At 45.7% G+C, this 25,343-nt stretch overlaps 1 protein-coding gene and 1 non-coding gene across 2 annotated transcripts in view; one reads left to right on the forward strand and one right to left on the reverse strand.

The window, feature by feature from the left end:
* The window catches only part of LOC139338966 (contactin-associated protein-like 4), an 83,493-nt gene that overhangs the window by 50,146 nt on the left and 8,004 nt on the right, over positions 1-25,343 (forward strand). Inside the window, exons 11-21 of the mRNA XM_070974342.1 lie at positions 6,462-6,568; positions 7,952-8,071; positions 8,879-9,079; positions 11,102-11,264; positions 12,223-12,350; positions 12,917-13,087; positions 13,771-13,989; positions 19,603-19,842; positions 21,137-21,343; positions 22,693-22,826; positions 24,128-24,215. Coding sequence (XP_070830443.1) covers positions 6,462-6,568; positions 7,952-8,071; positions 8,879-9,079; positions 11,102-11,264; positions 12,223-12,350; positions 12,917-13,087; positions 13,771-13,989; positions 19,603-19,842; positions 21,137-21,343; positions 22,693-22,826; positions 24,128-24,215 — 1,778 coding nt within the window. The remainder of the gene's footprint in view (positions 1-6,461; positions 6,569-7,951; positions 8,072-8,878; positions 9,080-11,101; positions 11,265-12,222; positions 12,351-12,916; positions 13,088-13,770; positions 13,990-19,602; positions 19,843-21,136; positions 21,344-22,692; positions 22,827-24,127; positions 24,216-25,343) is intronic.
* Positions 2,216-2,298, reverse strand: trnal-uaa (transfer RNA leucine (anticodon UAA)). The gene has a single exon. It is a non-coding gene; the product is annotated as a tRNA-Leu (tRNA).

Consider the following 25,343-nt stretch of genomic DNA (forward strand, 5'->3'; position numbering starts at 1 on the left):
ATGTGCAGTCGACACCTGAGGTGTGAAATAACCACTGACAGCTCTGTTTGGTTTATTCTCCCTGATATCTGACAAATCAACATTCCTGCCTGGGTTTTCCTCTTCTCACCAAAATAATAGTGTTCTCCTCATTTATCTTCCTCTGCTTTGATCTGCAGTCACTTTCACCGTGAATGTCACTGTTATAGTACTTATTTCTCCCATTCTCTGTTAAGAAAGTCAAGAGTTTTCATTCTTTATTCTTCTTCTACCTGCATTGACTGTTTCGAGGTGCTGCTGTTAAGGCACCGACTGTGACCCTTCACTTTTCTTGAATATAATAATAATAACAGTCATGGACTATAGCTGAATATCTCCTCTCTAAAACAAGGTTACTAAGAGCTTTATAATGCAGAATATGAAACACAGAAAAACTGTGAAACATAATCTGCTGTAACAAGACTGAGTGCCTACGGCCATGCTAACAGGTCTGTTAGGCTCTAATTAGGCCCACAGCTACATGCTAAACATCAGCGTGCCGACGTGCTGGTGAAGTATTGGACACCTGATGACCATATTTGGACAAGAGGGTGGAGCTCGGGAGGACACTTGTCAATCACAAGACAGCCACGCCCTAAAACATCATGTGCTTCATCGTCTGTTTTATTCTAAATGGGAGCTTAATTTTTAAAATGAACATGCTGTATTGAAGAGGACTTGAAGCCAGCGACGGAGACCTTAAAGTCATTATGAAAAATGTTCCCTGAAGTAATAAATCAAGGCAGCGCTGGGGTCATTTCTCATGAGCTTACATGTAATCAGGCTTCTTTCTAGAGCCAGTGGAGAAGGAAAGCAGCTTTAAGGCTCCTCCTCACCTTTCACACCCACAGGCTCCCTCCACTGTTTATACAGTATATGCTAAAAATAGACGTTATTATGAAGGAAAGTGTTCCCGGTTTCACCTCCACGTGCCATAGAGAGGCACAGAAACACGAGCAGAGCAAGAGTTCATCATCACTGTACGTCATTATTTCCATTATCATCTCTCTAAGAGTCATTCATGGTCATCTCAGATCAAGAGAGTGGAACTAATTTCCTGCTCGTCTCAGCGGCGCACTAAAAACGCAGCGCAATTAAAGCAACAATTAAAACAATTAAAAACTCTCCTCGAGGCAACCAAGTGCAGGCAAACACTCGCACACATCTCTGCATGTATATACAGTCTATACATACGAACACAGCCACCCACAAAGCCTCAAACGCACCACAGAGGGAGAATCTGCTCCAGTGGGTTTAATTAAATATCCTTCTGTTTCTACATTTATTAGATTATTATTCAGCAGAGTTCAGCTCCTGCACGGATCTGACTGCTCGCTGGAACAGAACAAGAGACAAATCACGGCTCCCGCTGCATTTTCCCACACTGGAGCTCCGCTGATTGAATTTGGGCTGCGTGAGACGTAGAGTTTGAAGGAAAATGGAGTTAAAATACAGCTTCCCTGCGCTGCTTTTATCTCAGAGCAGGGTGCTCTTCTGTACTGGTGCGTCTTTGTGCAGACTTAATAGCACTACAACCCCGTGCAATGAGTACAACATAAAGGCAGCCATGCATTTAATAGGCTTGACCCGTCAGTCTTGTGGCAGGGCTGGTGCTGAATCAAAACTCAGCTCTAATTTTCTTCTTCTGAGCTGAGTTCACAGCGCAGGCAGCACCACCAAACAGTTGGTCTATTAAACATCCAGGAAACGAGGGTGAAAGCAGCCTTCTGAGCCATTCAGAGCTCCGAGAAACGGCGAGACAAAAGCCTTGATTGTAAGCTTAAAGGTGTTCTGCTCTGCTCATGTGTGTTTTCAGCCCATAGCTCAGAGCAGCAGAAGAAGAAGAAAACTGCGTTGACGCGACAAAACCAAAGAAAACAGCAAACAGTAGAAAACACATCACAGAGTCAAAAATAGCTGCAGAACAAGCTCTTAATCAGAGGCTCTAACTTCAGCTGCGGCGACTCAAGGTGTAAATATGGACTCCTGTAACAGTTATAGACCCTGATGATGAAGAGCTGCAGCTGTGTAATGATCAGCAGCCTCCTCTTCTGCTTCTCACTAAAGTATACAGATGGTAGCAATCACATTTACCTTCATTTGCCTTCAAATAACACTTGTAAAGTCTGAATGGAAGATGTAATACTGTAGCTCAGACTCAATATGAGCAGCACAGCGACCAGGATCAAACATACAATACCAGGAGTGGGGTTGGAACCCACGTGGGCATTTGCCCATTGGATCTTAAGTCCAACGCCTTAACCGCTCGGCCATCCTGATACTTTCCTGATGAATCAACAGCTTTTTAAACGGGACATTTGGCTCATTTGTGACCACAGGCGTCCTCTTCAGGCAGGCTTACTGTTCAGCAGTGGGATTTAAGCTTGCGTCCATTGTATCTTAAGCCTTCACTGCTCAGCCATCTTGTTTTTGTTGTTGTCTTGTCACTCATTAACACCTGATACTGAACTGCAGGATGAATGTTTAAGGCCTGAAACGTTCCTCATGCAATAATACGTCAGTTTTCACTTCTCAAAGTCAAATATGCTCATGGTGTTCCTGCTCGTATACGTGAAGGAGATCAGATATCAGTGCTGAGTTTGATTACTGTACGTCCACACTCATTACAGCCCTGACACACACACACACACACACACTACATATCTAAAAAGGAACCGAGCAGTGTGGTAATGTGAATTTAAAGTGAAAGCTAAGTGCTTTATCTGCAAGGCTCCAGCTTACTCTTAGATTAAAGCAGCATAGAGATAAATGGAGCTAAAAAATCCCACTGAAGCAGGCTGACAGGCTGCTGACTCAGCGCTTTTATCTAAACAACATGGAGGCTGCAGATTCTGTGCAGTAATCTGTTTTCTCCTCAGTGCTCCTGCCTGGCTTTGGACAAACACACACTCGAACGGCGTCACGCACGTTTAAATGGAGTTGTGACGGCGTGCAGCGACGTGTATTTATGAATCCAAAGACAGATAAAACCACAACGTGCACACACTGCCAAGATTCACACACACCAAGGATGCAAGATCGCATGTGTGAGTCTGTGTGTGTATTACCCATGTTGTGAGGACATAATGGTGACTCGTCGTTCTTTTGGGGACAAAGTGAAGCCTTGGTTTAAGGTTAGGATTAGGGTTAGGATTAAGGTTAGGATTAGGGTTAGGATTAGGGTATGAATGGAAGTCAAAGTAATGTCCTCTGAAGTTTGACTTGCCTTCCTTATGGGGACAAAACACAAGTCCTTCTAATGTAAATCATTCAGTTTTAGGGTGAAGGCTGGGGTCAGGGTCAGTCTGCAGGAAATGAATGTGAGTCTATGCAATGTCCCCAAAAATGATGGAAACATGACTGTGTGTGTGTGTGTGTGTGTGTGTGTGTGTGTGTGTGTGTGTGTGTGTGTGTGTGTGTGTGTGTGTGTGTGTGTGTGTGTGTGTGTGTGTGTGTGTGTGTGTGTGTGTGTGAAACCTCCTGGAGGTGCCAGCCGGTCTTGCAGCAGATGGAAAGGAACCGGCGTGGATAAAAACACAGTTACTCATCGTCTCCCGTCGTCCTCTCTGTCTCTGTCTCAGCAGAAGGAGGTCACATAGCGTCTGTGTGTGTCCTATCAGAGGCAGAGTGCGCATCAGACGCCGAGCTGGATCATTTCTAAGTGTGGCTTTAACATATTTTCTCACTTACCTCGAGCGCTCGAGCCGTACGTGCACAGGTTGTCCGTCTCTGAGATCTCCATCTCCACGTCCATGCAGTAGAGGTGAATGAGAGAAATGTGTTCAGTGTGCTGCACAGGCCTCACTTTACCCACAGCTAATGTGAGCTGATAGAATGATGTCATAATGCAGCGCACCGTCACATTCACTCAGCTCGCAGCTGGCGATGCACACCCGCAGTTAAAAGTAATACATGTAATGTAAGCTTTGTTGAAACTGGGTTAGAGTCATATGATTGAACTTTATGGTAATTTTGGAGGAGCTGCTGAGTTGTATTGTGTTATATGTGAGAAGTTTAGTGAAACATAACAGGAAATAAAAGGGGAAACTACAGGAAGCATGAAGGAGAGCGGCAGACATAGGAGCTGACATCCGCTTTAGTTCCACCTTTGTACCAGATGTTTTATACTCAGGTTTGTGTAGGCGTGTTCAGTCTCTGTAGCTCCATCAGGATTCAGGTGTGGTCGCTCCACTGAACCGCCTGCAGCAGCTACCTGAACATCGTGAGGCTGCTGTTTCCTCTGAGTTCAGTTTGCTCTGCGAGCTTTTCGGAGCCTCAGCAGCTGATCGCTAAGCCAACATTCACGTCCTCGTTAGCCTTGTGTTATCAGGCGGTTTCCTCCAGCTGTCACCTGCAGCCAAAGGCAGCGCCGCTCTGTGAGGAAAGCTCGCACAGTCTTAATCTTTTGGCCATTTTATGGGAAAGTTCCTTGTTCTTCCCCCGCTGACTGCGGAGGTGCTGACATCTCTGCGGCTGCCTGCCTCACTCGTGTCTGCTTTCTAATAGTGAGGCAAGATGACTCGATCGTTGGATTTCATGGATTACGTGCGGTGTCCCTCGAGGGATTGGAGGCGCATTGACACGTGTGTCCAACAGGTCATTGAACGATGCGTGTGCTATCAATTTTCACCCATTGTTTTTCATTTCATGGACATTTTTCTGAAATATCTCAGTTGCTCCGAAGCCTCGACCACATTCAGTTTCCTCTAAATCATCAACATGCAGAGACAGAAAACATTCTGTGAGACGCGTCGCTTTCCCTTTCTCTAATGTCACATTTCATTTTCAGTGTTAAATAAATGTGTCGCTGCCTTCCTCCTTCAGCTCCCTTCGTCCCTCTCGTCCCTCTTGTCCCTCTTGTCCCTCTTGTCCCTCTTGTCCCTCTTGTCCCTCCTACACAGCACTGTCACGTCCTGGTGGTTACAGCAGTTTGATATTTATCTATAAATAACACACAGAGCTTCAGTGGCGTCTCCAGGGAGCTGGATTAATTTAAAGAGCTTCTTCAAACAGGCCGGCAGCACTTTAGAAGAGCTTCAATCAGAGAAGATCTGCCGCAAAGTGAAAGAATATTCTCTGCTCAGCAGAAAACTTTCCCTTTTCTATAAAATGAGAGAGAAATCTAAAGGGAGACATCTGTGAAAGAATGAAATGATTCTTTTGATCCTCTGAGGAGAGGTGAAAGGTCAAATGAATATTCTGCAGAAGCCATCTCTCCATTCAGCGCGCTGGAAGGAAGCTTTTTATTTTTTCAAGCCCACAAAGTCCCACAACTTCACCTAAATACAAAAAGGAAGATTAAAAATGAAAGATGTTCTACCTGACGCTCTGTTCCTCCCACGCTGCCGTTTAGCATTATTTAGCAGTTTATTTAAGTGCACTGATGGCCATCAAATAAATAACCCTGAGGAGCTTCAGCATGAAGGTTTCTCTCTGAAATGGGAATCTGCATTTCATAAGAGGGCCGTTTAGTTTAATTAAGATATTTTCTCTCTGTGAAAGGTAGCGGGAGTTAAAAAGCACGGTTAAATGCTCACTGCTGCTTTCATTATGAACACGGTAAAGAAAACATGATGCGAGGACCACGTAAACACAGTTTTTATCTTTATAGAGCGAGCACAGATTGATCGTCCTGCAGCAGCTCAGACATGTTTTCTGCAGTATAAAGGACTCACGATGCACAGAAAACAAGAAGTTTCTTCCTGGTCAAAACATGGCGCCTACGTTACCCACAATGCAACTCGACCATCGACAGTTTGGTCAGACATTCAGGTGTGTTATGCTGTTGGCATCGAGCTGCTAGCTTCAAGCAGAGGTGAGGAGTGGGTCGCTTCTTTCTAACCCCACTCCTCCAGACAGACCACCTGACTCAGGTGACATCACTTGAGGCAGTCACACAGCTGAAGCCACACAAGGCTTTATGCTAGTGGAGTGTGGACAGCCTGTCCTCTGTCCTGCACACTCATAAAGTCGACTGGTGGCCGCTCTGCATCAAAACTAATCGAGCAAACGCTGAACTGCTCAGTAGGTGAAACGTTAATTGTACAGTTTATTGCTTTTCTTGGCTACTTGTGCTCCTCCCTCAGATGATTCTATGAGCCACGCAGATGCTTTAATCAAACTCATTGCTGCGAGCATACCCTCCCTGATGTTGTTAAAACCTTCAAATAAAAATGCATTACTCCCAGCTCACTGCGGATGTTTTAACACCGCACATAAATCACAGCGCAGGGAGGAATTTTTCTGACTGCAGCTTTATGACAAAATCAGTGTGTGTTAACGCAACAAGTGTGCGCTGCTGAAGAGCCCCTGAACAAAAGGCCGAAGCCTCTCACTCAGTGAGCCGGGAGGTGAAAGTGAATCGGCTTAATGTGCTTTGAATGCAGAAGCGTGACATCTTGTAAGAATTCTCTAATGTTGTGCCTCACCTGTCCCCGTCTCAGGTGTTCTCCCAGCCGATGTGAACATGGTGGCCGCTGCAGTCAGTCCTGGACCGTCTTCCACTGTAACTGCTCTGACAGCGGCTACAGCGGAGCGACCTGCCACAGCTGTAAGTCACCTGTCAGTCAAATATCAGCACCTGATGCAGACAGACAGATAAACAGACAGACAGGCAGGCAGGCAGGCAGACAGGGCGAGAGGTGAGACGGGACCCGAAAGAGGAACCATACAGCAATGATGAAACCTTTTTGTCCTCCGAAGTCAAACAGAGAAAGTTGAGATCAGATGAAACATCCTTTGGTACACACTCATTAAAACATGTTAGCACATTATTCCCATTAAACAAAGATAAGATCATTCCAGTCCGTGTTGCACATTTTAAAGTGCTTCATGCATAATACAACAAAAACATTAAACAGCAGTCACAGAAAGCATTAAGCGGTCACAGCCGCTGACCAGAGAAAACTGCGTTAGCGTTTCATTTCTAAACATATAATTATTATTATTAATGTTCAGGCTCCGGCATTACGTGCATTTGCAGTGGGTGAGAGAGCAGTGGAGCACATTACTTGATTATCTGTTTATATTTGCTGCCTGTGACTTATTCCTGAAGTTATAACGAGGGATTAATGTGGAAAATGTTAAGCGCGCTCACACTTTGAACTACAAAAATAAAAGCCAGATTCATCAGCCTTTAACCCCCCCCCCCCATGAGCTGTATTTGACATCTGCACATCCTCTTCTCGGCGGAGGAGGTTTGCATGAAATCTGTTTGCATGTGAGAGATATGGTGGAGGTCGAAGAGGCTGTAGCCGTGACTAAAATGTCCAATACTGAGTGAATGAATGGAGCCGCAGCGGTGAGGTGAGCTGATAGGTGAGATTTACTGGTTCTGTGCCCATTCTCTCCAGTCAAATCCTGGAGACCAAAAGAGGAGAGTTTCTCCCACGGTTCACCTCTGCTCTCATTTTTATCGCTGATGGTTCTGTGAAAGCCTTTTTCTAACCACGCTGAGGGAACGCCATGAATAAAGGGTCTTTGGCTGCTGAGAAGAAAGACAAACAGGTGAGCAGAGTGTGGGAACCTTTAGAGACGGACTTGACTCGAAGGGCTCGATTCTCTGATTGCACCGGTGTGCGAGACAGAGGCGGCAGAGGAGGACATGTGGAGACAGAGAGGAGGACGCGGGGCCGATAAAGGTCTAAAGTTTTATTTATGGAGTCTTTGTGCTCCCATCAGTCACTGCTGTCCCCTCCAGTTGGATTAATCTTTACTTTATGGGACGCCGCGGCAGAAATCAAACTTAAGATGATCGCCTTCGCTCTGCTGATGAGACGGTGATTCAGTGGCGATACATACGAATGAAGCGGTACCCATAATCCTCCGCTGTGAGCAGTCTGCATCCCCTCGCAGCCCCTGTGTGCGTCTGCCAGCTGATGTGTTGATGTTGATGTGATTCACGCTGGAGCTGATCTCATTATTTTCCTCCCAGCTGTGTACGAGCAGTCCTGCGAGGCGTACAAACACAACGGCAACACGTCGGGACATTTTTACATCGACGTGGACGGCAGCGGGCCAATCAAGCCGCAGCTGGTCTACTGCAACATGACAGGTGACACACACACACACACACACACACCACCATCACTCAACATCTTTTATGATCAGCATTTACATAATCAGAAATGATGATGCTCTTCTCGACTCGCTCTGATCCACTTTATCTTCCAGCCCTGTTTTTCCTCTGTCATGTCATTTGTTTAATCTCATAAATATGAATAATGATGTCTCACTTCCTCTTTCTTCTGTCTCACAGCTTCTTATAATTGGTAATCTTGTGTAAATCTTACATTGTCTTTTTGTTTTGACTCTCTTTTTGCCGAAGTTCACTTTCTTGCCGAGAGTAAGATGAGAAGATTGATCTCTGCTCTCTGCCATAGCCATAATGGCAATTAGCTTAGCATAGCATGTAGACTAGAGATGTGGGGACACAGCTAGCTTGGCTCTCTCCAAGTTCAGTTCAAATTACAGCTTCCAGTCTACAAAATCTGAAATGTAAAGTCAAGTGTGCTTATATGTCTCAGTGTCTGTGAACGAGGTGATCAGCTAGTTTTAAGGTGCTGGTTGGTGTATTTTGGGGCTAGCTGTTTCCCTCTGCTTCCAGTCTTTGTGCTAAGCTAAGCTAACCTGCTGCTGGCTGTGTCTTTGTATCTAACATACAAATACAGTGTAAGAGTGGTATCGATCTTCTCATCGACCTCTTGGAAAGAAAAATAATGGCTGTTGTTGCAAAGGCGAGACAGTGAACAACAGCAGTGATTAATTAGTACTGATCAATAATGAAAATCTGTCTGTCTGTCTGTCTGTCTGTCTGTCTGTCTGTCTGTCTGTCCGTCCGTCCGTCCGTCCGTCCGTCCAGAGGACACCACGTGGATGGAGATCCAGCACAACAACACAGAGTTCACAAGACTCCGACCGTCTGCAGGTGGAAACCAGCATTCAGTCCACTTTGACTACTTCACTGAAGAGGAGCAGCTATTGGCTGCCATCAGCCAATCAGAGCACTGCGAACAGGAACTGGCCTACCACTGCAGGAAGTCCCGCCTCCTCAACACTCCAGGTAAGGAGTATCTTTTAACAACTGGAACATGAAATCTGCTGGACCCGAATGTCGATTTAACTTCATTGCATGTTTGTGTTTTTACTTCAATTATTCGATTGAGAAGTAGTTTAAAAAGCAGTAATCTTATCTAATCTTAATCCTTTTAATCTTTTAATCTTATTTAGATCTTACCTCGAGGAGAGCACTCCAGCACTTTACTTCCTATCTTTTCCCTCAAGTGCACATTTCAATAAGAAACTACTGTAAACAAGAACTTGTTGGGTTGAATAAAAGTGAATGAGAGCTCGGTCCGGCCGGCTCTCTTCAGCCGGCGCTCCACACATTTCTCCACCAGCGAGAACAAATCATTGTGCTCTTTGTTGAAAACTTATTGGGGCCTGATGGATTTTCTTCTCTTTTACAAATGATGCAGACAAATTGATTGTCCAGGATTAGTTTAATACCTCCTCCTTTTGGGCCGAGTATTGAGTGAGATCAGTGTTGGCTTTGTTTAGTCGTGTGTTTTCTTGTGCTTGTATCGACTCAGATGTGGTGAGTGTTAGGAAAAGAGGGAGAGTCGCTTTGATCACCAGCCTCCGCCGAAGTTAATGCTGCAGCCTGCACATTCATGCGAGTCTGTGCGTAAGAAAAGCACCGAAGCTGCGAGACACATCAGGGACACGTGCACATGTGAGAGCATCCGGTTTTCAGCCATGCAGCAAGCACAGCTCAGGGTCTGTCGGCTGGTTGGTCCACCGCTTTGGTCCAGACTGAAATATCTCAACAACTATTAGACGTTCATGGTGCCCAGAGGATGAATCTTACAGACTTTGGTCGTCTCCTGACTTTTCCTCTAGCACCTGGTGAACATCATACCTGCCAAACTCCATGTTAGCATTGTCATTGTGGGCAGGCTAGCTTGTTAGCATTTAGCTCAAAGCGCTGCTGTGATTCTCAGTCTTGATAATCGTTAATTGCACTTGAGCAGAAATTAGTGCTGAAACAATGAGTCAGGGGAAGGAAAACAATTAATCAACCCCAGTTGGAATAAGCACCTACAGTAAAGTCATTTATCAAGCCATCCTGTGCTTGATTTGCTCTGCCACTCATCCAGCGGATATCCATTATTGACTGCTAGAACATCTTCAAAGTTTCTCTCTCCTGTGGAACTACAGAGACTACTTCAGAGAGAAGTTTGAGCGGAGAAGCAGCTCTTTTGGGGGCTGGGTAATAAAATGATGGATGAAAATAGAGAAAGTGATAAAAAAGGAAGAATGTGTAGATACATAGAAGCTCCATTATGAACTCCCTGCTGCTCGCTGGGAAAATAAAGAAGCGCTGACTCAACAGAGACCTTTCCAATCACCTTCTCTTACTCCTGTCCACCTACACACTCTCACGGCGTGAAATACATTTTTCACTCTATACTATCATGGCCCCCCATCTGAAAACAATATATTCAGTGTTAGGGGTAGGAGCTGGCGAACATCCCCCCTCTGCTTCAGACTCAGATTCATCTTGGGAGGCTGAGAGATGGCGTCTCTTTCTGTACAGCACTCAGCTGTTTCCTCATTATCCAGTTTGTTTTAGGGCACAACATGGCTCATAGTACTTTTAAAGAGAGTGCATTTGTGTAACTTTGGCTCTTGCTAGCATCTGTTGGTTCATTATGGATAAAAGGCTGCAGCTCAGGCTTTTTGTTGCCTCAGTTTTCCTTCTTATACCCTCGTATGATTTTAGATTAAGCCAGTGTGCGCTAGGCTGCATTCATTACAGGAAAGTTAGCAGAAGAACTCAATAAAATGACTTCTAGTGCTGCTGGTGACACCGACAATCGATGGAGCCGAGCTTCATTTTTCAGGCTAAAGCCTGCTTTTATGGCCAGAATCAACTGTCTTCCATTTTCCCAAGAAGAATATTTGTTGGTGAGGAAAAATCACATCAGTCAGGAAATGACAAAGCTGTGGGACCATCCATAAATAGTCCAGCTGAGGTGCTAACCCTAACCCAAACCTAACCCTGGCTGTGTGTGTGTTTCAGAGGGCTCTCCGTTCAGCTGGTGGCTCGGTGGTCCCGGTCCCGGTCGTGTCCAGACTTACTGGGGCGGAGCTCAGCCGGGCAGCCAGCAGTGCGCCTGCGGCCTGCAGGGCGACTGCGTGGACCCTCAACACTACTGCAACTGTGACGCCGACCGCGTGGAGTGGTACTTTATGAATGAATAGACATGCTTATTAGTACTGTATGAACAAACATTAGTGCTAATTTGTACTTATTTGCGTCTTTATTTGGACAGCTTTCCATTTGTGAAGGGTGCCCGTGTGTGCTGTTACCTGATTAACTGTCACTGACGTTGAATCGAGCTCTGTTGCAAAGCTGTGACATTGGATTATATGAAGTTTTCCACTCAGTGTAAATAACCAAATGAACTTGAGTGCTTTGAGTCAACCTGTCAGCCCAAATTAAGACATAAATAAAAGCATGTTAGCATAAATTTTTGCTTGTAGGCTTGAAGGGAAAACTACATCAGCTGGATGTGAATGTGTACAAAAGAAAGCGTCTCTCAGTCCAAACTGCTCAGCGCTGACGCTGCGCTTTCAGGCCGTTCAGCAGACCCTCATCGTGCTGTGAGGGTTCGCCACTCGCCTCCGGTTCTGGAAAATTCTCACCTGACAATGAGATTGACATGTAGATTAGCTGAGGGGCATGAAGCGAAACGTGGCTGGAAATGGACAGAAGTGCTCGCTCAGCGCTCCGCCTGTCGCGGCCTTTTAGAAAACAGCTGTCAGGGAAATTGGCACAGATGGAGGCGGGAGAGTCAGGATGGAGATGATACGACCCGGCTCACCATTAAAACGTCTTCTGTCAGCTTATTAAAGGACCTCTTCTCCTCCTCTTCCCTCTCCTTCTCTTCCTTCTCCTTTCTCTCATCCTTCACCTCTTCACCCTTTTCTTCTCCAACTCTTCCTCTCCTATATTTTTCATCTTACTTCCTTCTCTGTTACATCTTCCTCTTCTGCTCCTCCATCACCTCCCAATTCCCTCTCCTCCTTTTTGTTCATCTCCTCTGTCCTCCTCCTTGTTGTTCTTTTTGTACCATCTCCATTCCACGTCCTCACTTCCTCCTCCTCCTCTTTGTTCTCCTCCTCTTCCTCCTCCTGCAGGGCTGAAGACTCAGGCCAGCTCACCCATAAGGAGAGCCTTCCCGTCCGGTCTCTGGTCCTGGGTGACCTCCAGAGGCCGGAGTCAGAGGCCGCCTACAGGGTGGGACCACTCCGTTGTCATGGAGACAGTAAGTCCAGCTCTGGTTGCCTGGTTACACATGATTGACAGATGACAGAGATCCTCACATTATAGAAAATGCTGCTGCCTCTTTCCTGTTTTAGCAGCAATTAAAAATAGTCATTATTTCTGCGAGATGGATTCCTCTCATGTCTGTTGTTGATATGGAAATACAGGTTTAGGGGTTTAACATTTCACTCCACCTGCCAGTTATGTGATAAATTGATTATTCTGTGTATAGTACCTCAACATCTCAAAGCTAATTATCATTAGCAGAAGTGTTGCGAATGCATATTTCCTTTGTAAGTTTCCACACATGATGCTTGCCTCTCATTAAGTGCGTTACAAGCTAAAGCAGGATAGCTCGCCGTTTTTCCCTCTTTCAATTATTCCTAATTACAGGTGTTCTGTATCTACCCGAGCAGATAGATAAATAACTGTTCGGCGTGATTAATCAAACAAGCCTGCGTAGCAGAAATCATACCCTTGTGTAAGCTCATTAGCCAAACATGTTGCCTCATTTGTCTGCTACGTGATTTCCATTTCAAGACGGAGAGTTTTCGTCCTGTTTCACAGAGAGCTTATGGAACGCTGCGTTTTTCGACAAGGAGACGTCGTACCTCCACTTTCCCACCTTCCATGGAGAGCTGAGCGCAGACATCTCCTTCCTCTTTAAAACCACGGCCTCCTCTGGCGTGTTCCTGGAAAACCTGGGCATCAGAGACTTCATCCGGATCGAACTGAGCTGTGAGTACGAGCTGGAGGGTGGAGATTTAATCCGGATTAGAATGAGAGTGAGACCTGGAAGTCAAAGTCTTAATCTGGATCTGCATAAAACCCAGAGGTTGCAGACGTAATTTGAAGCAAACGAACCTGGAGTGAAAATATGAGTTATTTTAGGTTGAGCTCAGATGTCTTGACATCCTGTCCTGACCTGAAGTAGTTGCCTTTTGACGCTCAATCAGCCCATTTCACCAGTTTTGTTTTGTATTGTGTTGCATTTTGCATTTTCATGGAAATGGATTTGAAGCGACACTAACACAGAGCGTCATTCAGGGACACTGCGGCTCCAAAGAGCCTCTCTCTCCTCGGGAAATCTTCGTCAGTGCGGCGGCTCAGACCGCTGTGTAACACTGTGGCCGAGCCTGAGAACAAGTCTGAATGAAGTTACCGTGTGATGCTGGGGTATTGTTTCATCTTGTGCTGCGCTCACAGAGTAATACATCTTCTCCTTCCAACACGTAAAGCATGAGCGATGAGACGCCTGCGCTCTCCCAGATCCACTCCTTTTGTTGGAACGAGCGTGACAGGAGCCATCGTTCAGTTGTGCTCATTCATCTCTCCCTTTGTGTCCGTTCTCCTCTTCGTTTCCATCCTCTACATAAATCATATCATTACTTCTGACTCCCCCGTCCTGCCTCATCCGTCAGCCTCCACTCAGGTGGTTTTCTCCTTCGACGTGGGTAACGGGCCGCTGGAGGTCCGCGTGGAGTCCAGCGTCCCGCTGAACGACAACAGGTGGCACCGAGTCCGAGCCGAGCGGAACGTCAAGGAGGCCTCGCTGCGATTGGATGAACTTCCCGCGGCCACGCAGGAGGCGCCGGCTGACGGACACTTCCACCTGCAGCTCAACAGCCAGCTGTTCATAGGTGAGGATGAGATGCAGACAGTGACGGCGCCCTCATTAGCAGCAGCACTGTGCGCCTCCTTTACAGGCCCGGAGCATACACAGGCTCTTCTTTGGTGTGTTTACGTATCCAGCATGTCCTCTCAGACAGTGTCTTCTTTGATCTCCACTTTTCCTGTTTATTAAGTGTTTTTCTGTCCATGCTGGTAAGCGTCGTCTTTGTTTGGCAGATATGTCTTCATTATTTCTGTATTTGCGACTGAAGCACAAGCAGTTCAGGCAGCAGTGTCGCTGTTATGCAAGTTTAATGCAGTGAAGGTGGTTTGTGCGCACATGATGTCCTTTATTAAGGGCCCGGTGCAGGATAACAGACAAAAATACAGACCATTATTATTTTTCAGCTCGGGCTCGTGCATCTGCTGCTGTTTGGCTTTACAGAGGAGAAAAGTAGGAAGTCCAACTCCTCTGCTGTGCTAATCACAGCTGTTTCATGCATGCTAAAATGTTATTGACTAAATGCCGCCAAGTGGTGCTAAATGTGGGAGATGATAATTTGACACGTTGATCAATAGGCGGTCTTGCGCTGGGCTTGTCCCTCTGCAGCTGAACCTGCCAGGGAAGTGATGTTTAACGATCAGGACGTGGTACAGAATGTGATCAGACTGACGCGGATCAGCAGAAAAACGCTGGAAATATTTTTCTTTTCCTCGTATGCTAATCTGTTATTGGCCGCCTCCTGTTGTTTGATCAGCAGTATTGGATTAAAAAGAGTCTGCACATCTTTTCACTGAGGCTTCTGCTGCTCTTAATGCACGACGCTGCAGTGTAAACTCAGGATAGACTGTGCAGTTACTAGACCTGATCCTCTACAGACTCCTACATACTCTGAAAGGAAAATAAATGCTCTGTGTCAAAGTGCTAAACTGCTATCGGCCAAATCAGCACTACTGAATATGAAAGTGCTGAGTCGATGGTTTCTGACCTTTGAACAATCATCATGTTTAATAAATAAAGCATGCATCAGGGAGCGCCGGGGTGATTTCTTGCAGAGAGGGTCTTTAAATAATCTGTAAATGAAGCTGAACCTGATTCATTAGACAGTCACATAATTAGCCTTCTCTAACACAAACTTCATCAGCGCTGCAGCCGTGTTCGTCTCAGCTTCACCGCTTCTGCAGTTCAGAGCCTCCGTTTGACCCCTCAGCCCGTCTGCAGACCAAATCCAACATTTATCATCAGGTTTTATCATTCTGCAAACATTATGCACGTCACTTCATATCAGTAAACACACGGCGTGGAGGGAAAACAAAGCAACAAACTGATGAGATTGGATGGAGGCAGCGGCGGCTGGAGGCAGATCGAGGTGAATATTGATTGGCTGAATCGCTGATAATCCGCTCTGAGGTCACCGCCATCAGCCTAAACCTGTGCATGTTTACCTCAGACTGATCAGGACAGTTCACTGGAATCAGACCAGTAGATTTATGTGTTTGAATGGAAATGTGCTGGTTTTTATTCACGTCGATTTCTGGATGTTTGTCGCACAAAGTTCTGACTGGAGAAACCAAACAGTCGTCACAGGTTTGATTCCCGTGACAGCGAACTTGTCCTTCAGCAGCACTACGATCTCTTCTAGTGTCCTCGAGTGAGACGCTGAATTTACCCGACTACATGCTTGAAATCTGAAAATAATTGTGTGAGTGGCCATGAAGAATAATTAAGAAGCGCCAACAGCCCTGCTTTTACTTGCAATTTGTGATTTAATTGCAAATTAGGCCTCTCATAAATATTTACATGTTAGTTATCTTTGAACAACCCGGCGGTGAAGGAAAATAAACACATCCTGTACTCACTGAAAGCAGCAGTCCCACATTTCGATGCTCTTTATTTCAAGTGTCTGAAGCAAAGTTCGCTGTGTAAAATGAGCCTTTTTCAGAGTTTGACTGATGAATTTAAGCAGCAGTGTTTTGTGAATCAGCATCTTCAGAGGAGAAATGATTTCTGGATCTCATTCAGCAAAAAGGTTACATCATGTACTTTTACAAAAACAAATCAGAAATAAGCAGTAAGTCGTCCAGCCGCTGTCACACACGCACACACACGCACACACACGCACACACACGCACACACACGCACACACACTCCTAATGAAGCAGATGAGTTTTTGAATATCGCATTTTTTATGTCTGAACTTTAACTTGGATTGTTTCATATTTGAAGTTTTCGGGGCCTCAAGTGTAATTATTGTACACGCTGTCTGAAATATTATCTACAGCTGCTTTTATTCAAACCCTGCAACTTCTTTATTTACAAAACAGCTCCTAGATCCAGTTTTTAGAGTTCAGTTCATGACGTTCATGGTCTCCAGAGGATGAATCCTACTGACTTTGGTAGCTCCTGCTTTCCCTTAACTTTAGCGCCAGCATGAGGTCGACGTGTTTGGATGGTTTGCCGTGAAATCTGTGCACACATTCATGTCCTCTTCACCTGTCGTGGCTGATTCTGCAGCCAACAGGGGGTCGAAAGCGTTTGTTTTATGAACAAATACCTTCCCATCAGCCTCTGCTGTACTTCTGTGCTAACTGTGTTGTTGACATGTTAACACACTGAACTTAGCATTACCTGCTGTGAGCATGTTAGCATGCTGACGTTAGCATTTAGCTCAGAGCCTCAGAGAGCCACAAACAAGACGGCAGACTCCTGCCTTGTTTTTAGGTCCTCCCTGACAGGCAGACGCTCATATCTGACTCAACTCCTCCAGCTTGTAACAAAGGCTTTCTCTTAAGCCCCGACAGAATACCTGGGGTGGCTCACATCACTCAGGTAATTTCTCAAACTTAATGAAACTCTGCCCAGAGTCACAGAACATATTATTTAACTGCTGTCCTGTTATTCACAGGCTGTCTGCGTGGCTCCTAAAAAGTCTTGATGTGTAGAACTCTGCAACCAGTTTGTTAATGAGCATACAATCCTCCCCATTGACCTCCAGTATTATATCAAGTTATTTGGATTCAGAAGCTCCAGATTTGGCTTGTTTGGATTCATAAACCGTCCTCGCTCATGCATTATATATGTATGAGCCTCGGTTTGTGAAGCAAACAGTGTCCATTGTTTGAATTGTAAGCCTTTGTTTGTAGAAATTCATAAGCCACATTTCAGTGTACGCAGCGTTTACGAGCCATAATCCTGCCTTTGCTTTAAAAGGCAGTGAAGTCCATCGTTTTGATTAATAATGCGTGTTACTGCCTGTTATGGATTTATAATCTACAGCATTGTTCCTTTTCCAATTCCTTTATTGATGTTTGTGTTGTGTGTGTGAAAAATCCATCCGCAGCAATTCTGAGAGAGCTCAGGGATGAAGCCGAAATCACTTCCTTTGTCAAGGTTTACAAGCTGTTATTTGGTTAAAGCCTTTGTACGAGTTGCTTTGCTCTCGACCAGCTGATGTGCTGGGCGCAGTTGTGGGGCTTCGCTGCATGTAGACGAAGCACCCTCCTCACTGAGGATTCGTTTGATCCTCGCTTCACATGTCCCTCAAAATGCAGCAGATCATCCTTCGATACACACTGTAAGCATCGTCCTGAGGAGTCAAGGTTAGCTGGTAATCTGTGTTTTACCACCATTTCACGACTAAAATGTTGTGTGTGGTGCAGAAAGGACGGCTGATTGCGGCACAGCGATGTTCGTTTCCTGTGTGCAGCGTTAGCAAACCACACTGTTCTGAGCACACGCTGTCTTTGAGGATTGGTTTGATCTCTGTCTCACACGCCTCAAACTCATATGGTCTATACTGTTTTATCTGTGTCATCAGACAATATCCTGACTTCATGTTGGACTTTAAGCTTCCTCTCCGAGCTGAGGCTGTACTGTCGGATATGTGGTTGAATCCCTCAAAGCTCCTGAGCTTTGGATTCATTCTTTCTTCGTTTTTCTTTCCAAGCTTGATGTCGAGGCTCGCACACACAACTCCTTTGATGATTACTTTGATCTCCATTTCACTAATTGTTACCCACCCTTGTGTGTTCTGGTGTGCTTTAGTACACACTGTGCAGGTCTCGTGTTGAGACACTGGAGGTTGTACTGCTGGATATGAGGGTGAAATTCTCTTGAAGGTCCCCCTGATAGCTTTGCTCCTTAGGTTAGAGGTGGAGTTTATCTGCATTTGGATTCTTTGATGTTTTCTTTGATCTCCACGTCACTGATCCCTCATTATGCTCTTTTAAGTATTTCCTGTAAGCAGCATCTCCGTTTGATGAGGAGGGAGTGTAATGCATGTCGGAGCTAAAGAACAATAGGGTGTGTGGTTAAAACCCTCAGCGCTCTGATAGCCTCCCTGTTTGGAAGGTTTGTTCTCTAATAACCGTTACCTCTGCCTCTGTTTTGGTGCTTTGATCAGAGGTGGTGGTCCTCAGGGATCTGTGTCTGGTCCCTGCTGGATTCAGAACATCTACACATTCTGCCATGTTAACCTCTCTAGCAAAGCTTTCCTTTGTTATTGCTGCTGAGTTGCCAATGAGGATTTCTTCTGGATCGACAGCCTTAGGTGGCAGTACCAAGGCCTGGGTGGGAGTGAAGCCCCCTGGTAGAATCACCACAAAAAGGATGAAATATCTAGAAAATATATAGTTTTCTTTAAGTAAAAGTGAAGGCATGAGCCTATGTACTTGAAAACTGAGGGAGAAAAGTCAACTGTGGCTCTCAAAGAGAAGTTTAGCAACCAATAACCTAGCTTAAACTGATCTTCAGTGTTGTGCATGTGCTGGCAGTCAGTGTCACACCTGTGAACGGTTATTTAAAGGTTACCAAATCCAAACAGGACATTTCCTGTGACGACCTCATAATTAAAGCTCGCTCGAGTTTCACCAGTTAAATGTTTTTGACATGAAGCTGCAGCAGATGTTTGCTTTGCAGTAGCACTAACTTAATACAGGATTCTTTTACCAGGAATGTGTAGTGTAGTACTGCAAATATATGAATATTGCAATACTTTCATCAGCGGGCCACAGGCTCAGTCACTGTTGTGTTAGCCCTTTCAGCAATAGATTTGAATAACAGATATTTGTTTAAACCAAAGTCTTTTTTAATGAGGATAAAAAAAATATCGCTCATTCTGTTGTGCCAGTGGAAAAGTTGAGGTTTATCCTGTGTTGCTTAGCCGGTTCAGTAATTTATAGCAGTCGAGTCAGAGGCGAGGCCTGGAGGAGAGTCGGACGGAGCTCAGTGATTTATCCGTTTGAGGAGCTGCTGCTGCTGAACAATAGGAAGATGTCAGCTTCAAACTCTGAGAGCAGAGAGCTGCCAAGTTTGTGCTCTGAGCACAATAAGAGCTTCAATCTGTGATCCTCGTAGAAATGGGAGGTTTTGTAATGTTTGAACTCTGCGAGCAATAAGTCACCGTGCTACATCTCAGAGAGTGTTGAACACAGAGGTTCATCTTCTGCAGCTGGAGCACTGAAGAATAGAGTGAACAGCACGTCCTGTTAGAAAGGCAGGCAGCCAACCAATCAGCAACCAAGGATCTAACTACCTCCTGTGCTCCTCCTGCTGGTGTGTCGCAGTAGATCTTCAGGTAAAGACGGGAGTATTTTAATATTAGCTAAATATCTACGGTCACCCACTTTTTTGCTGTCTGCAGGAGGCACAGCGTCCAGGCAGAAGGGCTTCCAGGGCTGCATTCGCTCTCTGCAGCTGAACGGCGTCACCCTGGACCTGGAGGAGAGGGCGAGGATCACGCCCGGGGTTCGACCCGGCTGCCCGGGTCACTGCAGCAGCTACGGCTCGTTCTGCCAGAACCAGGGTCGCTGCGTGGAGAGAGCCACCGGCTTCCACTGCGACTGCAGCCTGTCGGCGTACACGGGGGTCTTCTGCCACACAGGTACACACATGTGAAGACACATGAGTGACGTTTTCATGTCATGTCAAGTTAGTGATTCAGCCACAGTTTTGACAGTGCGGACAAACTGAGCTTATGGATGGACGGCAGAGAAGTGGATAATGTTCCAGAGGGGGTTTTGGAGGGCTGTGAAAGTAAACTTTGTACACCCAAAAGGACTTTTTAAAGCCTAAAGATGGTGAAGTGTTTGATATTCAGACGCTGGATGTTGGGTGGAGCATGTCTTCAGTGCTGCCACCTGCACTGACCTCCCTGTAGGAGACCTGTCCAACCACTTTATAAGCTGCTGCACATGTCAAGTCATGCCTCCGTCCTCTGCTTCTGCTTTGCATTCACTGTAATTTGCTCATGTATCTCAACAGCCAAGGTTAAAGCCGTTTTGATGTCTCGTCTCAGCTCGTGCTTCCTTGAGGAGAAAAGTCTGGAACTTCTTAAAATGACTTCTAATAACTCTTTCAGGGCGTATGGGCCGTTTAAATGCGATGAATTCGCTCAAGCTCATATGGAAATACTAATGGAAGTGTGAGTAATGGCACCGTTTATGTGTAGGTGTTTACCTGCTGTTAAGGATCAACAGCACTTCAGGATCCACATTATTTCAGAGAACTTTTTACTGCTTTCACTGCACCAAACACACGTCAGGAAATACTGAGCTGCCATGTGACAGCACAGGTTATTACAGAGAGTGTCTGTTTGATGTGTTGGACTCTATTTTAGTCCCTCGTTTGACTTAAACTCAGTAATGACGCATCATCGCGTTGACCTTTATGCCTTCAATGAGTTCAATAACTTAAGTGAGTTCAGCCGGTTCTAGTTTTTTAAAAGGACTCTCTTGACCCTCCTCCCACTGAACGGTGATATCTGCTGCGCCTGATTCTCGTCCCCGACGTGCACTTTAGCCGTGTTTCATCTTTTAAAAGTTCATCCTTCCTGGAAACGACTCCACCGTTCTAAAGACATTTTCCCGTAATGAGCTTCAACCCACTGCGTTTATTTTAACATTTAACATTTATCTTTTTATTCTCCTGCTGACTCATCAGACATGCAGAGCTGTTTCCATGCCTCTCCTGGAAGTTCAGATAAAGTTTGGAAACTCAGTGTATTCAGTCTGAATATACGTGTCGTACTATGCCCAGACATTAATCATTTGTTTGCCAGATAGATATTGATCCCTAAGTGAAATTCTGCTGATTTGCTTGGATTGCAGCAGTTCCAAAATTGATTAGTCTGATGGTCGTGATTTCCACGTGTCATCTAACTCTCCCTGCTCCTCCAGAGGTGTCGGCCAGCTTCACGTCAGAGACGTCCGTCAGCTACACCTTTGAGGAGCCGTACGAGCTCAGCAGGAACAGCAGCGCCCTGCCGTCCTCCATCTACTCTGACGTGGCCTCCCTGAGCTTCAGGACCAGCCAGAGTCCGGCTGTGCTGTTCTACGTCAGCTCCCACGACGGAGCGTACCTGGCCCTGCTCATCAACAAGCACGGTGAGGAGGACTGGGCTTTTATTTTGAAGGAGTTTCTTAATGTGGCAGATGTTCAAGCTTGAGGTGCTTTAATTTAATGCTTCTTCCTGTGTGATTGCCCCCTCCCCTCTTCTGTGTCTGTTTATTAGTTTGAAGCTTGAGGTTCAGATATTTGTGCTAAAGTTTCTCCTCATCCTCTGTATTTATACGTTTCTTGTACCATTCCCTCACCTTCAGCACAATCCTCCTCCTCACCTCTAATTTCTCCCCTTTGCCCTTTGTCATTTTCTCTCTTTTCCCCCTTTCTTGTTTTCTAGTCTGGTTTTTAATCCACTTTTCAAACCTCACAGATTACTATTCAAGAGAGCTTCCTTTTCGCTTCTCTTCATCTCCCTCCCTCAACTTTTTTCAATTACTTGTCTCTCCTCCCTGCCTCTCATCTCACCTCTCCTCTCCTCTTCCTCATTCCTGACATCTCCTGATATCGACCTGTCCTGCGCTCCTCTTCCTCTCTCCTCCTCCTCTGCTGTGCTCTGCAGCAGGATCTGTCAGATCTTTCCTCTCTCTGGATTCTCCCCGTCAGCCTCTGCTGCCTTTTAATCCGTCCAGCCCGGCCGGCTATTATGTTTTGTCTCAGGCTGAAAAATAAGTGTTGGCCGGTCTTATCGCTGAGACCCGATGAGTGACGCTGAGGGAATGAAAGTTTGGTGGGCTGCTAATGGGCGGCAGGTCAGTGTGCTGCTGAATAAAGCGGCAGAAAACTTGCATTAGCTGTAAGTGGATTTGTTTTTGGTGTTAATGAGTCAGAGAAGGCTGATGGACCGCAGGGCATTAAGGTGTTCACGCTGGCCCTGGAGTCGTCAGGTAAACGCACTTATTCTGAAGTGTTCGATTAAATCCCTGAGAGCTTTTCTCCTGTTTCCCCTTTCTTTTACCCTCGGCTGCAGAGGCTGTGCAGCAGGAGGCTGGACGGCCTCCCGACGACTCGTTATTCCTTTTGCTCTGTCATTTCTTGTCCCTCTGAAGACGTCACAGGGCTTTTGTTAAATGAATTAATTTTTCTGAGTAAGAGGAGAATTAATTAGATTTAATTTGATTAGTTCTGTTATTGATAGGGAATTAGCTTTTATCCTCTTAATATTAAGTCTTTCTTAATTAAGCAACCTCTTCTTTAAAATGATCTTTGAAGGATTAAATGTGTGTTTATGCTGTTAGCCAAGATTATGAGACCCGACAAGGCCATTTTCAGGAAGAGAACAACGTAGCATGCTTGAGTAAGGATGAAATCTCACTCTGGAGCTCCGACGGTTGTTTCTGGTTTGTGAGATCTGAAGTGTAACCCGGTGGTTTGGTGTGTGTTGTGTGTGAAGAAACGCTGGAGGTGAGATACAAGCTGGACGGCAGCAGAGAGGCTGAAGTGCTGAGAAGCAGAGCGAGGAGCCTGGCCGACGGACAGCTCCACACTGTTACCATCAGGAGGCTGACGGACTGTGTGTCTGTGCAGGTAAAACCACCTCGTCGCTTCATCACGCTCCTGTAGCTGAAACATTAGCAAATGGACGCAGAGCAACACAAGAATCCCTTAAAGTCCTGTATCTGGATGTCTGACTGGATGTGACTGAACGAGTGCGTTTCAGTCCGATTCAAACCTCTGCCTTTATGAGATGCAACAGCCTGCAACCTGCTCACAGTGACTCCCCTATTAGCATTTAGAAACTGTGTATGAACACTTAACATATGCTTTACAACTCACTGTAATGCAGTTATGTCCTTGTTTTACTGTACTATCATTAATAATCTGTTTACACACCCGCCTGCATTTATGGGAGCCCACAGGAGGAGTTATAGTTGTCAGAGTTATGCATATATTCTTATATTAAAGTGTATTATGCAGCATTTATTAGAAGTCCTTATAACACTTATGGATGCTCACTTCTCAAATTAACGCTCATGAGTTCATTCGCTGTGTCTTGGACTGCAGGTGTTGCTGATTTTTTGTTGAGTAGACAAGGTGTAAAGCTGCCAAACATGAACCTTTTCCCATGTTTGCCAAATGAGGCGCTGATCTCAAGGGCAAACACAAAGACACACATACCGATGCAAGCGGCCCCGTCTACTCCCTGTGTGTGCTATGACACAGTGTTGAGATATTCCTCTTTATGCTGAAGCCCCAGTCAGCACTTTTCTCTCAGCTCAACCAGCAGCTGCTGTCTTTGGCTGCAGCTACGGCAGGCCAGCAGGTACAAACTCCACATTTAAAACATCTTCAGATGAAATATGAAGCATCTTAATCGTATTTGGATCTACTGAATCTCCCGTCCTGCTAACAACAGGCTCAGATGATATATGAGGTAAACTTCATCTACCCAGGAGCAGCAGCCTGAATGTTTGTGTGATTACAAGCACCCTGAAACAAAAGGTGACCTCCTCTTGAATGGGAGCAGCCTCCTGATTCGCTGTGCTGTGAGGCTCTGTTGAAATATGAGGTGCATCTCATCTCTCATCTCGTGTTGAATCGTTTTATCTTCACAATATGAAGCCATAAGGTGACAGTGTAGTCTGGAGAAAGATATAAAGGCTACTGTTTACAACAGATTTGAATAAAACTGGGTTTGTTTTGGCCCCAAAAGATAAATGTTAATGTTTCTGCTGGTAGAAGCCATGTTTTTCTGCCATCCACAGGTCAAAATTTCACCTTCACAGATAAGATTTCTGCTGCTAGGAGTCTCCAAAGGCGGACACCTTCAACAGCGCAGAACACAATTTCCCTGAAAATGAATTTAGGAAATAATTCTCCTCTTTCAGATCGACCAAAATGCCAGAGAAGAATTCAACCTGACATCTGACGGAGAATTCAGCGCCGTCAAGTCGCTGTTGCTGGGCAAGGTGCACGGTAAGAGGATCTGAAGAACAGCTTTAAGACATCTGGCCAGGGCACCCCCCCTCTCTCTCTGCCCCCTTTCCTATCACATCTTCAGCTGTCCCTATCATAAAGGCTGAAAAGATAATAACATTTTTTCAAGCTTTTATTGAAATAAACTCAGCGTTACTTAAAAAATCAGATAAAAATCTTGTTGTGTGTTTCTCCAGCATTGTGCGGAGTTTGCTTTAATTCTCCTGAATGTAAGCCAGCTGTCAAAACAAATAAGAGCTTGATGTATAATTAATTAGTTGCGAATATCGTGTGTAGTACCTTTCACTTTCTATCATAACCAGGAGAGATGAAAGAGCGGAAACGTGCTGGACAGCTTGCAGAAGCCTGAGCAGGTACGGATGCGTTTGAAATGAGCGCAGAGTCGAGTCGAAGCAGAACTGCGCTTTCCTGTAATGCACCTGCTCGGATTTTTAATCCTGTAAGAAAAACCGCCGCCCTCTGGGAGCATTAAAGCGCTTCCTCATTGAGCTCCTGTGTGCAGTCCTGGACAGGAAGTCGGGGTGAGACAGTAATTGGCCCCATCAGAGACAGCCCGAGATACAAGCTGTTAATAAGAAGAGGGGCTGAGAGGCTGCAGGCTGATACGGCCGACAGAAAGCGCTCCGTCATCTCAGAGGAAGCACTCTGGCAACACTGGAAACGCCGAATAATAACCAGAGTGAAATGAGTGATTTTAAAGTGGTGCTTCACTCATGTTTTAACTGAGCGTATTTAGAAGAAGAAGAAGACTCAGAGGGACAATCCCCTTTATTTGTCACACTCTACATAGGACATGCTCCACACGCCATGCATTGGTGAGACTTGTCCTCCGCCTTTAACCCATCCTGGTCGTCCTTCCTCTGCGGCAGAGCAGGAGCGGTGGGCTGCCATCCGACCGGCGCCCGGGGACCCAGTTCTTTGTCGTCACCATTGGTGATGATCTTCTTGCATGTTTTTAGTGGGGGGTTTTATGGAGGAAACCCCAGCTGAACACGGGGAGAACATGCAGACTCCACACAGAAAGGCCCTTCTTCCTCGAGCAGCAGGCACTGAAGACATGGTGGAGGACACGCCCCTGGCGCCCACAGCGGGAAACGAACCCGCGAC

This window comes from Chaetodon trifascialis, chromosome 11 (genome assembly GCF_039877785.1).
Source record: "Chaetodon trifascialis isolate fChaTrf1 chromosome 11, fChaTrf1.hap1, whole genome shotgun sequence".
In the NCBI taxonomy this organism is placed as follows: Eukaryota; Metazoa; Chordata; class Actinopteri; order Chaetodontiformes; family Chaetodontidae; genus Chaetodon; species Chaetodon trifascialis.